We start from the raw sequence: 15,302 nt of genomic DNA, 5'->3' as shown, positions 1-15,302 counted from the left end.
GGAAGCAAAAACATTAAGGAGGAGAGGGGGGCTGCACATTTGAACTGATGGCTTTTAGTGTATATTTTAGTCTTCGAACCAACGTAAGAGCCGATCATAAAATGTCACCAAAGGCAAACTTGCAATTTTACACCACAATGGATACCTCCTTTTTTTTAAACTGTGCAACCTTTTTTTTTTTGGACCCAGCCCCCTAAAAGACTTTGAATCAAGAATCATTGTGTGCCGGAAACGAAATGAGGAGCCAGAATCAGGACTGGAATCATTCAGATTCCAACAATGCGCAACCCTGGTGGTGTCCCAGGAATTTGTCCAATTCATCCATCCATTTTCTTTTTGCCGCTTATCCTCATGAGGGTCGCAGTGAGTGCTGGAGCCTATCCCATCTGTCAACGGTGAGGAGGTGGGGTACACCCTGAAGTGGTTTCCAGCCAATCACAAGGCACATCGAGACAAACAGTCGCACTCACAATCACACATAGGGGCAATTTAGAGCATCAAATTAATGTCGCATGTTTTTGGAATGTGGGAGGAAACCAGAGTGCCCAGAGAAAACCCACGCAGGCACGGGGAGAACATGCAAACTCCACACAGGCAGGGCTGGGATCAAACCCGGGTCCTCAGAACTGTGAGGCGAACGCTTTACCAGCTGATCCACCATGCCGCCTTTGTCCAATTCCATTTTCTTAATTTACTTTGTTTGGAAATATTTATAAATTACTGTATATATTGTTGTTCATCTGTGTATGCAGGTGATGTCCAGTGATTGTTAAAACAATTAAATACTGGACCATTATATGGCAAAGAGTATTCACCTGTTGCCACTGATAAGACAGAAAAAGGCAAAGCGTCTCGTGCGTGAACAGCTTTGTGTTCAATTAAACGGTTGCAAAGTCTTCACTAAGTCAATTTGTGAATAATTAAAATGAGCTCGATAAGATAACGCTGTTTCAAAATTCATACTTCTTATGCTATTTTTATTTGGTGGTGTGCTGTGAGATTTTTCTTATGTTAAATGGGTGCCTTGGCTCGATAAAGAAAAAAACTGCTAATATCCAGCGGAAAATTGTGGAGGTTACAGTCAATTGCAACATTTTATATCCGTATTATATATCATGGTTTACTTCTACTTTCACCTTGTTCATGGAGATGCTTTTACATGTTCTGTCAAATCACCTGTAAGGTACATGGAATTCATTCCGAATTGGGCACTTGGAGATGCAGTGGAAATCCAGTCTCAAATAAATCGTCACGTGACCCACCCCCACGCCCCTCACTCCCCAGATCCACTAACAACCACGAGGCCGAGGGCAGTGGGTGCACTTGGACTGAGATTGTCTGCAGCATATACAAACGGGAAGTCAGCCAGGAATGAAGTGGAAATGCGCCATTGTAAAATTTCAACCCAAATGGTCAAACATTGCCAAGGTATTAACCCTTTCCAGGCAGGGGTTGCAAATTTGCAACATGTTTGATATCATCGAAAATTTTAAGTCCAGAGTATCATTTTGTGAATGTATTGGATTTTTCTCTCTGCAAAATTGTATTTAGTCCAGAGAGGGTTAATTAATATTTTATGAAGATTCTAATTTGAGGCTATATTTTATTTCTTCTTTTAAATCCAAAAAAAAATAGAGGTTGACTATCATCCATAATTGAGTTCTTAAAGAAGTAACTCTATGCATAGCTCTAAATATAAAAAGTCATTTCAAAATGTCGTGCTTTGGCTTTTTTTTAAAAAACAGTCACTGATGGTGTAATGGTACACACGCCTGATTTAGGTGTGGGCAGCTTGGGATCGATTCCTGCTCAGTGATGGTGTCGATATTTACCCTGTGACTGACTGGCGACCAGTTCAGGGTGTAGTCCGCCTTTCGCCCGAAGCTCGCTGGGATAGGCTCCAGCTTTCCCATGACCCTTGGGAGAATAAGCAGCTTAGATAATGGATGGATGGATATATTTGATTTGAACTATAGATCAGAGAGAAAGAAAAATAGTACCATCAAACGGGGTTGATGGGGCACTGCTCTTGTGCCTCGAGGGCCTACAAATTTAGATAAAATTCTGCTATCTTGAGCAGATCTGGATTGAACTTGACTTGACATTGGCAGCCCCAGACCGAATTGGCGGCCTGTGTGAGATTCCGCCTTCAATGCATAGAATGCATATTTTTTTTAACATGTGATGAACCTGGACCATGTTGTGAAAACCCACACAAGCACAGGTAAAACATGCCAATGAGATAGAAATCCAGTGAGCCACGTTGACTCAGCGCCAATTCACTTTCCTGTCTTATCTTTAAATCAATCAACCAAGAGCAAAAACAATAAACAGTCCCCTACAGTTTGCAACATGACCCACTCGAGGTTGGATGTGTTTGCCCTCATCAAAGGTGTAACAGCAACAATCACGGACGGTTTGATGTATGCAAGTGAGGCTAATTCACCATGTCACTCTTTGCGCACGTATTTCATTCACTGAGTTTCCCGCAATCGCAACGACAACGCACAGGCACACATGAACGGGAGCGTTGCAAGCAATCCCCAGATGTGAGACTAAGGGGAAAAGCCTTTGAGAGCTTAGCGATCAGGATGTGTTGCAATGCAATTTGAAGATGATGCCTGATCCCATAAAAGCGCCACCATCATCATCATCATCGTCGTCAGTGTGGAAACATAAGGTCCTTACCGTGAAGGAAAATGTGTCACAATCAAAAGAGATCGCTAATTATGGGTAAGTCATAGACAAGAGACTCCGAGTAACTCTGATTGCCTCTTGTGCGGCTGAAAAACAGGAGCCAGACTTCATCAGATAAACATACTGTACAAGCACAACATCCACTGACAAAATTATCCTCATGGCACTGAATAATTCATAAGCATCTCAGATCTCAGACTAAACATGACATGTTTTGATTGCATGGTGCAAATGGCTCACATTATACTTCAGCGTGATTCTTGTAACCACTTCCCCATTTACGGCTATGCAACATGCAATGGGGGCACTTGGCCCGCAATCAACATGGCAGCTGAACTGAATTTGGCACTGCTTCGTGTTTAGACTGTTTGGGGCCTTTTGCTTCGCTTTAATTGGTGGATTGCAAATCAATACACACTCTTGTTAGAAGTGAGTGCAAAGCCATTTCTGTAATAAGAAAGCAATGTAATCACACTGTCATCAGGCTGGCATTTCAACTACATCAATCAAAGTCTTTATCATTGAACAAATAAGGGTCTGTTCGTCTGGGGGGGGGGCTGTTCTGGGTTGTGCCATTTTGATCACTAACAAGAGTATCCAGTAGTTATATCTATCTATCTATCTATCTATCTATCTATCTATCTATCTATCTATCTATCTATCTATCTATCTATCTATCTATCTATCTAATCAAAAACAATATACTATTCCACAGAGTGACTTATAACGTGTCGATATAAAGCAGTAATTCCCAACCAGGGTGTGGGCACAATGGTATGCAGTGATATAAATTATCGAGTTTTACTTCATTTGTCCTTATTTATTAATTCATGTATCTGTGCCAACGACAAATGGTGACAGGCAGACTGCCACTGTCGAGTGCTCTTCCATTAATTAGCAGAAGGTAAATTAAATCTATATATCAACCTGTGAGCTATTTCAGTTTTATGTCCATCTAATCAGGCCCAAATACATTTTTGAGTAAATTAAGACAAGATCATTATCGTTATTTTAGTATTCATACTTTTAGTGCCATTTCTTTTAGTTGGTGTTCCACTAGATTTTTTCTAATGTAAATTGGGCACCTCAACTGGTGGGCAACACAGGTATAAATGGATTCCAGAGGCTCCACAATCCCTGCACGGTGGTCAGACTCACAATGGAACGATATTTGGCCATTGACAGCAGGGATGCCATTTGAATTGCAACAAAGAAATAAAACCACCATGAATAAAAATGCTGACACAAAATACTGGCATGCCAGAATGTGTTGCTTTTTTTTTTTATTACAGTACACATATAAAGATTGGTTTCACCAGATGAAACTGTTCAGTGCAATTTTATCCCTAATGAGTGTTTTATACCCATTTGCATTACAATGATGCAGCAATCCATACAGAAAGGTTCTAGCCCAAAATGTCAACTTGGTCTTGATTTAAATGTCTCCCCAAGGACATTACCTGATCTAATGATGATCGCTGGCCGTTATAAAGAATTGAAGAAAGTAATTATAGAATGATACTCTCAGTTTCTTGCTGTAATCCAAAGTAAAGTCAATCCACTGTGACAAATCGCCCCCTTAGAAGAGGTAGATGTGGCATCTTTGCAGAAACCATCTCAATCAATATTTTGTTGGTACTTTCTTCATCACCATGGCGACCCGACTCCTTTCCCATCTGCCTCTGCATCATCGCCACCTGCATCCGAGCATCTTTTTTTGTTCCTTTTCTTCTCATCCTCCACCTTGTACTTGAGTCTTCTCAGGGGGTCAGTGAAGCTGCGCATGGACTTGCCCTGAACGTCCTCAGTGATCATGAAGTTCCTGTCGATGAGCTCTGCCGCTTCTTGCCAGTTGCGGTAGCAGCCTGGACCGAGGCAGAGGATCTCATCCACAGCATTCGGGATGAGGACAGAGCAGTCAGGACGCAGGACCACCACAGTGGGAAGCTCCTTGACGACAAACATATCCTGCAGCTGCCTGTGGACAGGCAATGGTGCTCACAGTGACACATGAATAATAAACTTAGCCAGCTGACTGTGTTAACGTTCTATTCAGCTTAACCAGCAGGACGGTTTTTTGCAGCCCTTTGGGTTGTACCACTCACCTCCTGTAGGGGTCCTCGTAGGCGAGGAACAGGCACTTTTTGGGTAGCGCTTTGAGGAAGTCGTTTTGATATCCCTCGGACTTGTCCAAACTCATATGTAACACAAAAACACTTGTTAGATAAATATTCTTTTAAAAATGGATAAATGTATGCATGAAGGAACTGATGGAAGGATAAATGAATAGGTGGGTGAATGGATGAACTAATGGATTGGTAGATGGGTTGAAGCTAGTCACTGATGGCGTGTATGAAATGGTACAGTCGCCTGACTTTAGTGCAGACAGTGTGAGTTCACGTGTAACTCAGTGTTGGTGGGAACATGAACGGTTGTCTGTCTCGATTTCTGGCCTGGGACTGACTGGTGGCCAATGCAGGGTGTAGTCAGTCATTTGCTGGAGGCAGCTGGGATCGGGTGATGGTGAGCAGCAATATTCATCATTCTCCATTTCCAAAGGCTACAGTGCAATTATTGTCCTACGCTATATGCATACAACTTGCTTATGGTCATGAACTGTGGTCCATGTATATTGAGGTTTGTTATGTTGTACAATGTGTGTCTGCTCTACCTGATGTATAGGAGGACCAGCTGGGCAGAACGGTCCACATAGAACTCATCTGTCAAGCGTGTAAAGAAGTCGCCGAGTTTGGGAGCAAACTCCTGACATCTGTCGCATGCAGCAGAAGCAAAGAAGAGCATCAGGATCCGGTTCTGCAGGCGAACGGTGATCTCATGTTCAGTGTCCAGCTCGCTCTGGTCCCTGTTGTTCTTCACCAGGACCCGATCAAGAAACAAGTCCACCATCGTGAACGGTCTCAGGATCGTGTACTACAGAAAAAGTATGGGTGTTTGTTATATCATCATGAAATCAATGCAACATAGAGGGGGAAAGGGAGAAATGCAGAGATTGATTGCTGAATTGCGTCGTCCTATGGCAGTCTTTGAAATGAACCGATGAGTCTGCTCGGTGTCATTATTCATAGAGCTCCCGTTAATCACATGAGCACATCTCTCCTGGTGTTAAATCTGATAATCCTTATTCTTGCTTACCTCTATCTCACAGTTGCAAATCCAAAAACAGAGCAACCTTTTCCCTCCCCTTCCCTCTTATCTACTCTTTCCGAGTTGAAGCATTCCAAGTCTGTCTCTTCAAATCACCTTCTCCTTGATGGTTGTACACTCCTACGTCATTTTTTGCGTCTGTCTGCGTTTCACCTCCTCTCGTGTCTTTCAGGGAGAGGTAGGCGGGCTGAGAAAAGGGTGACAGAGGGACATAATGTGAGTGCTGATCTGTGTGCGTGCGCATGGAAGCGTGGCTCAATTGAAACAAGTGAATACAACGCAGGAGGCCAAAAATGTGACCCCAAGAAAAAAATTAAATGAGCCAGTGGATACCCCCGAACTAATGGAGGATCTGCACACAGCCTCAATATTTGCCCACTGCAACTATAATCCTGTTTTATATCATTCAGTTTTACATTTTTTTTTAAAGTATAAATCCATCTGTGCAATCCATTTTTCACAACGAACCGGGTCATTAGGAAAAGTGTGAAGAGTGAATCCATCCTCCCAAGTGTTCGAGCAATATCCGGTAATACAACAAGCCGGCATTTTGGCTAACATGAAGGAACAAAGAGCTGCCTTCCCACAGGTAAAACTGGTATAAATACACGAACCCGCCTGAGTGGGCATCTGCAAATAATGTCACTTCCTTCATGACTGGAGTTTCAAAAAACCATATACGTCAAAATGATGTTGTGTGGTGAAAAAACAAATGGGTACATTCTGGCTGCCTTTTTAAAATTAAAAACATATTCAAAATCATGCTTTTGATATCAGTTGGGCTTTAATTTCAAACATAAACTCGCTAGCTGGAGAAGTGGAGACATCGAGGTCTGTGTGCGTCGTTAGATGACCATGTGGTTTGTGCGATGCGAATGAATGTTAGCAGAGGCTGGGTGGTGACCGTGTTTTTGATGTTGACTTTTGAGAGTAATTGTGAAGAGAAATCTGTGAACATCCGTGAATGTGTCTCCTTTATAATACAGGTGTGAGAGTTTATGCAAGTTTTTTTATCTTCATCTGTTGAGATGTAAATCACGTTATTTGTTTTTGTGATATATTTCCTCTTGTTCGTGAAATCCCAGAGTGTAAGACACTTGAAAGTAATTGTGAAGAGAATTCTGTGAACATCCGTGAATGTGTCTCCTTTATAAGATAGACAGGCAGACAGAGAGAGGATTAAACCAAGTTGAGACCAGAGAACGTGTGTGTCTTCTCATTCATCCATCATCAAAAAAATGCACAACGCAGAGTTAGAACCGCTACACAGGCAGGGGGAGAACATGCAAACTCCACACGGGTGGGGGGTGGGATTTGAACCCTGGTCCTCAGAACTGTGAGGCAGATGTGCGAACCAGTCACCAGTTTGACAAATGTTCTGAATTTAAATGAGTAATAATAATGTTTTTTTTGGCCAAGTATATAAAATGATGTTCCATAATCTTTGAGGGCCACAGAGTACACTGAAAACACACACTGCTGAACTTCATCTGTCTTTCAAATACAAATCGTACAGTTTGTGCTCAAATGTCTGGAGTCAGAGCCACAGGCTGAATAGTGTGGGCCACTATGTTGTTACCTTTCACCGAAGTGTCTCTGTTTTGTGGACCCACGCAACATAAAATCGAGTGAGACTTATTGGCTGACGTCGGTCTGGGACCCTCGGGCTAGCGAGCGAGGGAACCAATGAGCGAGCAAGCGTTGGATAGACACTGATGGAATGACAGCGCTCCGTATAGACTGACTCAATAAGCCCGAGTGTGTCCTTGGGCTGAGTTTCTGCCACGCCCAAAAAAATGCTGACAACTAAAAAAAAAAAAGAAGAACGCCATAGCTCAACAATTCAGGACGTAATTGTTCTCAATCTTTGCATGGTTGCAGCACTTCAACATATTTGATGTACTGTATTTAGATACAAATCACTGAAAATACTTTAAATGACATAAAATAACCAAAGTAAAACTGGACTCAACTTTAGATTTAACAATATGCAGATGGTTCTAAAATGACTTCAAACTAAGTAATGTACATTCACATTCAGTCCATCTAGGCAACTATTTAGGGCCACGAGGGGGCCCCAAGAGACCGAAGACACATTTTCTTACTTGACATTTTTCATTTTTTTAATTACTCCTGGTACTTTGTTTTCCACTCTCAAATGGATTTTAAATTTTATCATACTAATTATAAACTAAAGTGGAGAATCAACAATAAATGATCACAGGTCAGTATAATCAGGCAAAATTGAGGGCCCCAAAATCAAATTTTGCTTCTGATGCTACTTAGGCTTGGGTTAGCTCTCTTCCTACTCACAAGTTTTACCTTTTATTCTTAAGGATTGGTGCCACTGTTAAATGATGACCTCTGGTTACTTCTAACAGTGTAAATACACAGCAATCATAATATTTTGAAAACTTAAAATATGAGTCCAAACAACCAAAATAATTTTGCCAAATTCCAGACATAAAAATGTAGACAGAAATTTCCATCAAATAAGCTACTGTACTTATACATATGTATATATTATACATATATGTGTGTGTGTGTGGGGCGGGGGGTGTCTGTGCGTGTGTGTATGAGAGAAAGAGAGAGAGAGAGATAATGAAATCTAACAGTGAGCGATAAAATGCGTGATCTACAGGGCCAGTGCTACAGAAAGGCCTAATCGTATTAATAGTTGTCAATTATATAATATTTGAGAAACTTACGTCTAACTTACCTTGGTGATTCCTGGTTTGGATATGCTCCTGGATATTTTTTGCCCCTATCGAAACACAGAGTGCACAGCACTTTGTTGGGAACGTCCACTTTTTGTATGTGTTCGGTTAGACATGTTGATACAGTTTTCGTTCCTATCTGCACGGTTAGACTTTATTCAAGCCATGCCTATCTTTTTTACCCTGTAGTATTTATCAATTTGCCTGGCACTATCTTTATCTTTTTGCCATACTGGCAAACGTGAGGACCGCTCGATAACATATGCGTACCTATGTCTATAAGTTAGAACTATGCCGTATTAAAGAGAATGCTTCTCTATAAAATGTTAACATCAGAGTGAAAATACCGATGAAATACCGCCAAAATGCTGCCGGAAATCAGAATGTTGTCGTTATTAAAAACACCAAATTTAATGCAAACAGGTAGCAATGCCGTAAACAGGTAGCAATGCCGTTGCGGATAGATGCTGGCGGCCGTTCTTGATCACAGCCTTGCCAAGCCGAACCCGCCACCCCCAAAATAAATTTTCTCCACGAATCTACACATTTCACAACAATGACATTTTTAGCTGAAAAAAACTCGTAATTCCGCGAATCCGCTGAAAATTCTTGTCCCTGAAGAGATTTTAAGTGGAAATGCTCTAAAAAGCATGAGAAAAAAAAGAAGAGTTTTCAACCTGAATTCAAACACATTGACACTTGGGGCTGACGTCACTTCTGTTGGCGATTTATTGATATTTTTTTTTTTTTTCAGCGTTATAGCTAAATGCTGCTTCACCAATTTTACTGTGGAATCTGCACTCCACTATTTGACCTGAGGCAGTTGATCTTAGAGCCCTACTGGGTTTGTATTCCATTAGCATTTCTTGAAAGTATTCGGGACCTAAACCATTTAGTGATTTATAGACCAGTCGTAGAACTTTAAAATTGATTCTAAAGGTGGCTAGAACCCAGTATAAAGACTTCAGAATTGGCATTAAATTCTCTGACCTCTTTGTTCTGCTCAGAACCCGAGCTGCAGCATTCTGTATGAGCTGCAGCTGTTTAATACTCTTTTTGGGGGTTCCAGTCAGAACACCATTTACAGTAGTCAAGACTACTTGAGATAAAAGCATGGATGAGCTTTTCCTGGTCTGCTTGACACATACAAGTCTTCACTCTTGATATGTTCTTCAGATGCAGTTTTGGGGTTTTATTTGACGTGACTGTTGAAAGTCAGGTCGGAATCTACCAGAACAGCAAGGTTTCAGACATGGTCTTTGTTTTTTGTTTTTTTACAGATAGTGATTCCAGGTATTTACTAAATGCAATCATTTTTTCTTTATTGCCAAAAACAATTATCCCAGTTTTGTTGTGGTTTAGTTGGAGAAAATTTTGGCTCATCCAATTATTTCTCTGCTTTAGTCAGTGACACACCGCCTCAATTCAACTGTAGCCATCTGGGGGCACTGCTAAATATAACATTGTGTCATCTGCGTAGCTATGATAGTCAAATTTAAACTTTTGAGAAATTTGACTCGAGGGTAGCGTATACAGGCTGAACAGGAGGGGCTCAAGAACTGACCATTGAGGGACCCCACAGGTCATTGCTATTTGTTGAGATTGAGCACTTCCAATGGTTACAAAGAAGCTCCTTTCCTCCAGGGAGGACTGAAACCATTTAAGGACCATTTCATTTAGTTCTACCCACGTTTCGATGCTGTTTAGCAGTATATTATGTTCTACCATATCAAAAGCCATAGTAAGACCAAAAAATGACACTTTTCCTGAGTCAGTAGTCAAGCCTATATGATTTAGCACTTGATAAGAACAGATTGTGTATTGTAATGACTTTGGAAATTTGTCAAAAAGTCCATTTAAATTCAAGAAATTGCTGCGTTGATTAAGAATAGCTTTCTCAACAATCTTGGCTATGAACGGGAGATTTGACATGGGTCTATAGCTTGGTCACACGGAAGCGTCCAGTGGTCTGTTTTTAGAAGAGGCCTAAGGCTACTGTAAGAGCTTTAGGAAACTCGCCAGACTGAAGTGAGCAATTGATTATTTGCTGCATATCAGCTAGCACGGACTTCACAACTTTTGAAAAACTCTGATGAGATTGAGTCGATACAGATCATTGATGGTTACAATTGCTGAACCTCTACCAACAATATACTATAAACGGTGAGACCTTTTTAGTGTATGATGGAGTCAAGCCTTGAATCTTCGCTCAGACATCTGAGCTTTCTCACCCAATCTATAAGGCCTGAGCCGGCTTTGCAAGGAAACGGCAGATCAAACTGAAGTAAACACCCCTTGAAACCAGCGAGTAGCATACGGTCAGTAGTCATTTACAAAGCTACAAAATCAAACTAGTGTGGACGAGTGGAGGCAAACAAAATCAGTAAAGCAGTTCCTTCTGATATTGGCGATACGGGCAACTGACTAGGGCGGCATTTTGTCTGTCTCCATATTGCTCAATAATCATATGAATTTGCATTGTTTCTTTAGGACTATAAATGAAAAGAACCAAGCCGGATAAGCTTTGGGTTTTCAAGAAATAATTTATACTGCTTCTTAGTGTTCATTTACAGTCCTCCTCTCCCTTTGTATCCCAAACTATCACTTTCTTCATTGTCAGTTTTCCCTGTTCCCCACAAGCTCCACCATCTTTTTTTCCTCTTGTCATCCTCTGTCTTGTATTTGAGCCTCCTCACAGGGTCTGTGGCGCTTCGCATATTCAAGTTATCGAACTCCTCATTAAGCATGAAGCTTCTCTCAATCAGGTCTGACGATTCCTGCCAGTTGCGGAAACACTTGGAACCCAAACGATAGATGTCCTGCACAGCGTTCGGAGACAGGACAGAGCCATCTGGACGAAGGACCACCACGGTGGGGACATCTTTCACCTTGAACCTGGCCTGAAGTTCCCTAAACATACATGTATAGTATTTTGAGAATCACAAAAGAAATACTGGGTTCAATCACTCCATCTACTTCAAAGTCTCGTCTATGGTGAGTTTTGACATTTTGTTGCGCTGTCGAAATGTCTTTTGAGTAAAGCTTTTTTCCCTGCATCCACTCAATGTAATCTATAATAAATCTTAAAAAGTGGTGAACAGTCAATTTATTCCAGAAGGTAAACTAGCTGAGGTTGATCCGGTGCCTTGAATTATGCAACGGCAATAACATCATTAACGGCACGTCCAAGTAGTGTTGGATAACAATTTTTCATTTGACTGATAAGTGAATTATAAACCCCACTACATAAAATGCCGATATTGTACTTTGGAGTGATGGGCAGTGACTAATTACATGGAACAAGATTCATATGTATGCAATTATAATCCATATAATCTGTTATTATAAGAAAAATGTGTTATTAAATTTTAGCTGCTTTTGGAAATTTCCATGATTACAATTTTAATTATATTTGAAAAATAGCCCTAAAAGTTGGAGTGTTTTTTTTCACATCGCTTCTTTCTTTGAAAGCTAACGCTTGCGATTGGCTCAAACATGATGTTTTTTCCCAAATATGACAGTAAAGTACCACCTTGTGATGCCTTCCATTAGTTTGTGTAAAATTTTAAGATAGGTTAGACACAAAGTGGCATGTTGAACACCTAAAATATCCATGACTTTTGAGCAGTTGCATGTTTTCACACTTACTGTGCGTATTTAAAGAACATTCACTTCTCAAGGTTGTCATACAGTATGAATGCGTGTCTTGAGACAGGGTTCATACTCACTCTGACCAAAAAAATTTAAGGGCTTTTTAGGGGCATTCTTAGGGGCCGACACGAAAAATTTAGGGCCATCGTGGGAAATCAAGAGTAAGGAAAAAAGACTCACCCAATAGTGCCATCAACCATTCTTGGTTCATCAAAGGTTCCAGTACCTGTGACAGTGATCACCTATCACCCCTTGTGGTACTTCTCATTGATATGACCATTGTCAATGTCTTCACATAACAGACTACAGAAAAACAGATTTTAACTACACTTGCAGCTATATACACATATTTACAAATGTCTTCTACTGATGTCTGTCTTAGGACCCCCACTCTAGCACCTTGAGCCTACCCAGTGCCTCCTCTATTTGTTGCTGCAGAGGTGCCAAAGTGGCTCTCTTGTCCTTTCCTCTGCCTCTGAGTGCATTGGCCTCGGTGATAAACCTCAGATTCCTCTTTTCTTCTGCCTCCTCACACAGCCTGTCAGCCTTCTCAATAAGCGTAGATATGTCAGTCTCTATTCTGGCTTTTTTGGCTTTGAGGCTGTCTATCTCTGCCTTAGCTTAGCCAAATGTAGCCAGGTATGAAGTCTTCCTTTTCCCACAGTGGTAGTTTTTAGCAATGTCACTGTCTGGAAACATGACTGCAAACACTTTTGAATTATTTTCACAAGATTTCTAACTGTAATGGCTGCAGATCACTTTTAAAGTCCACACGATCTCTGCCTTTCCCGAGTCCGTCTTCGTGTATTGAACTACGTTCATAAAGCCTGACTTCTGGCTGGTTGAAGTCAATGACTGGACAACTGTAGGTGCGCATGCACTGCCAGTACTAGTGCTTGAAGTTGATGCTTCACTATCTTGATATTTTGACAGAAACAGATTCATACTAACAGAAGATGAGACAGTCTTCGCCACATCAGCGTGTCTCCTGTTTTTCCGGTGCAACTACAGTGCTTTGACGCCCATCTTTCCAAGCTGGTAACTCTGTTTGCACAGATGACAGTAGAACATGTGCCGATCTTTTGGATCTCGACGAACCCAGCTCCCAAACTCTTTACTTTCAACCCGAGCATCTTGAAAAATGCACTTCCCCATGATACAAGTTGGATCGATCAAAGAACTACACTACGAAGACAAAGTGAAATGCCTACTCACGGAAACAAACAATGGAATATCGACAACAAGATGGCGACTAGTTGTGAACACAGAGTGACTTCCGTTGACAATTTCCGGCTGTTTTGGACGCCAGACGGATCTCTATTTTTTTTTTGTAAATAGGGAGAATTTTGGTGGTAGAGGTCCACCCTTTGATTTTTTTTTTTTAATTTAAGGCCTATTTAAGGGCTTGACCGGTTTTCGATGAATTTTAAGGACTTTTAGGGGCCTCTAAATGCACCCTCAGAAATTTAGGGGTTTTTAGGGACTTTTAGGGCCGCGTGCAAACCCTGTTAAATTTCATTGTCATTCATTTTCTTATCAGTTTATGACTTGATTCTGAACACAGCCAAAGACAAATGGAGATTAAACATACCCACCCACCCCGCTTACTTCCTGTATGGGTCCTCAAAGGTCAAAAACAGAACCTTTCTGTGCATCTCTTTGAGAAATCTTCCCTGCTGCTCCTCTGAATGGTCCAAGCTGCAGAGAGATGGAAATGATCAAGTGAATGCACATGATCTCATTTTCTGTGATGTCATTAAAAACAAGCCCAGTGGTTGGCTGAGACCTGATGTAAATGAGCGCCAGCAGTCTGGGATACTCAATGTAGGCTGGATCTTTCAATCGCTTAAAAAAGTCATTGAGAACAGGCACAAACTCCCTGCACTTGTCGCACTCTGCGTTTGCAAAAAGTAGCATGAGGATGCGGTTTTCCAGAATTCCAACAATTTCTCGCTCAGTGTTGAGCTCATCCTGGTCCCAGTTGTTCTCCACCAGAACTCGGTTGAGGAAAAAGTCCACCATGATGGAACACAATGATGGATGGAAGCTCCCTCTGTGGAGAGATCAACTTTATTGTTACAATTGCAGGGTTATTGCCTGCTGTAAAATTGGCTTTTATGGGAAAATCCAAACTCAGGTACATGTAATATTGTATATTACTGCTTGATATTTGAGTCCATGGCCGGCATCAACCCAACAACATGCACACACTGCAGACTCACTGATGCTCACTGAGAATCAATACACAAACTCCTACCTCATATAGTAAAGGTTTTTAACCACGCTTTATACATTGGTTACTAATTAATGTGCTAGGCCTTTTATAGAGCATTAATGAACTGAAACTACTCACTACACAAGAACATAAACATTTTCACCATATAGTGAGCAACATTGATTTTCTATTACCAAAACTCTCATAGCATTTTTAAATTGTTGAATTGTGAGCAAGGGTTTTCCGACTGTTTATTACTCATTTGGTGTATTTCTAATATCAACAGCATACAGGAAGTATTTATTTGGCAATTATACATCCTCGTCAATGCATATAGCAGTGCTGGAGAAATGCACAGAATTATAGTGAGAGATGAATATTTTTCCATCTCGTGTTGCTTATATGAGATTCCACAATGCTAACAGACGTCATTCTATAATACAATATTGCAGGTAAAAGGCAATTAACGATCCTTTCAATATCCCAATTTGTATTAAAAAAATAAAAAAATCTAATGTAATGTTACCTAAAGTAGTTAACAGCATATATATTGTATAATTTCATGCATAATGCAATAACTGTCAAAAGGAAGCCTTTTTGAATTGGGACGATGGTGTCGATCAATGAAACACGGCACATGAAATACTTCTCTGATGTAAGAAATAAAGTTGAGGCCAACATCTCCGAAATGTGCTTTATCTTTCTCGGCCAGCCTGTATTCGAGTGTCGCAGGAGGCGAATTGACAGTGATAACCTCACAAATTAGATTTGGCTCTCTGGCTTTCAGTGGATCTTTTTGCCGCTACAATTCCACACTGCAACATCCGACGCTGATTGAGCAGAAATACGTCGGAAGC

General features: G+C 41.0%; 2 protein-coding genes across 2 annotated transcripts; both read right to left on the bottom strand.

Annotated features, from left to right (window-relative positions):
* Positions 1-4,344: 4,344 nt before the first annotated feature.
* LOC133505830 (nucleoredoxin-like protein 1) lies at positions 4,345-5,604 on the bottom strand. The gene is made up of 3 exons (XM_061829321.1): positions 5,369-5,604; positions 4,803-4,892; positions 4,345-4,675 (listed from the first exon to the last, which is right to left on the bottom strand). The coding sequence occupies exons 1-3, from the start codon at positions 5,602-5,604 to the stop codon at positions 4,345-4,347; spliced, it is 657 nt and encodes a 218-aa protein (XP_061685305.1).
* A 5,542-nt stretch (positions 5,605-11,146) lies between these two features.
* Positions 11,147-14,252, bottom strand: LOC133506591 (nucleoredoxin-like protein 1). The gene is made up of 3 exons (XM_061830869.1): positions 14,017-14,252; positions 13,839-13,928; positions 11,147-11,489 (listed from the first exon to the last, which is right to left on the bottom strand). Exons 1-3 carry the CDS (start codon positions 14,250-14,252, stop codon positions 11,147-11,149), a joined length of 669 nt encoding a protein of 222 aa, XP_061686853.1.
* Between the last annotated feature and the right edge of the window lie 1,050 nt (positions 14,253-15,302).

Source organism: Syngnathoides biaculeatus, chromosome 9, assembly GCF_019802595.1.
Source record: "Syngnathoides biaculeatus isolate LvHL_M chromosome 9, ASM1980259v1, whole genome shotgun sequence".
Taxonomy (NCBI): Eukaryota; Metazoa; Chordata; class Actinopteri; order Syngnathiformes; family Syngnathidae; genus Syngnathoides; species Syngnathoides biaculeatus.
The sequence above is the reverse complement of the archived record's forward strand: the minus strand, read 5'-3'. Positions and strand labels throughout refer to the sequence as shown.

Coding starts and splice junctions, on each gene's coding strand:
- LOC133506591 (XM_061830869.1), bottom strand. CDS start 14,252: ATGGTGGACTTTTTCCTCAACCGAGTTCTGGTGGAGAACAACTGGGAC. Junction 13,929..14,016: donor CTGGCGCTCATTTACATCAG/GTCTCAGCCAAC, acceptor ATCTCTCTGCAG/CTTGGACCATTCAGAGGAGC. Junction 11,490..13,838: donor TTTGAGGACCCATACAGGAA/GTAAGCGGGGTG, acceptor ATGTATGTTTAG/GGAACTTCAGGCCAGGTTCA.
- LOC133505830 (XM_061829321.1), bottom strand. CDS start 5,604: ATGGTGGACTTGTTTCTTGATCGGGTCCTGGTGAAGAACAACAGGGAC. Junction 4,893..5,368: donor CTGGTCCTCCTATACATCAG/GTAGAGCAGACA, acceptor GTTACATATGAG/TTTGGACAAGTCCGAGGGAT. Junction 4,676..4,802: donor TACGAGGACCCCTACAGGAG/GTGAGTGGTACA, acceptor GCCTGTCCACAG/GCAGCTGCAGGATATGTTTG.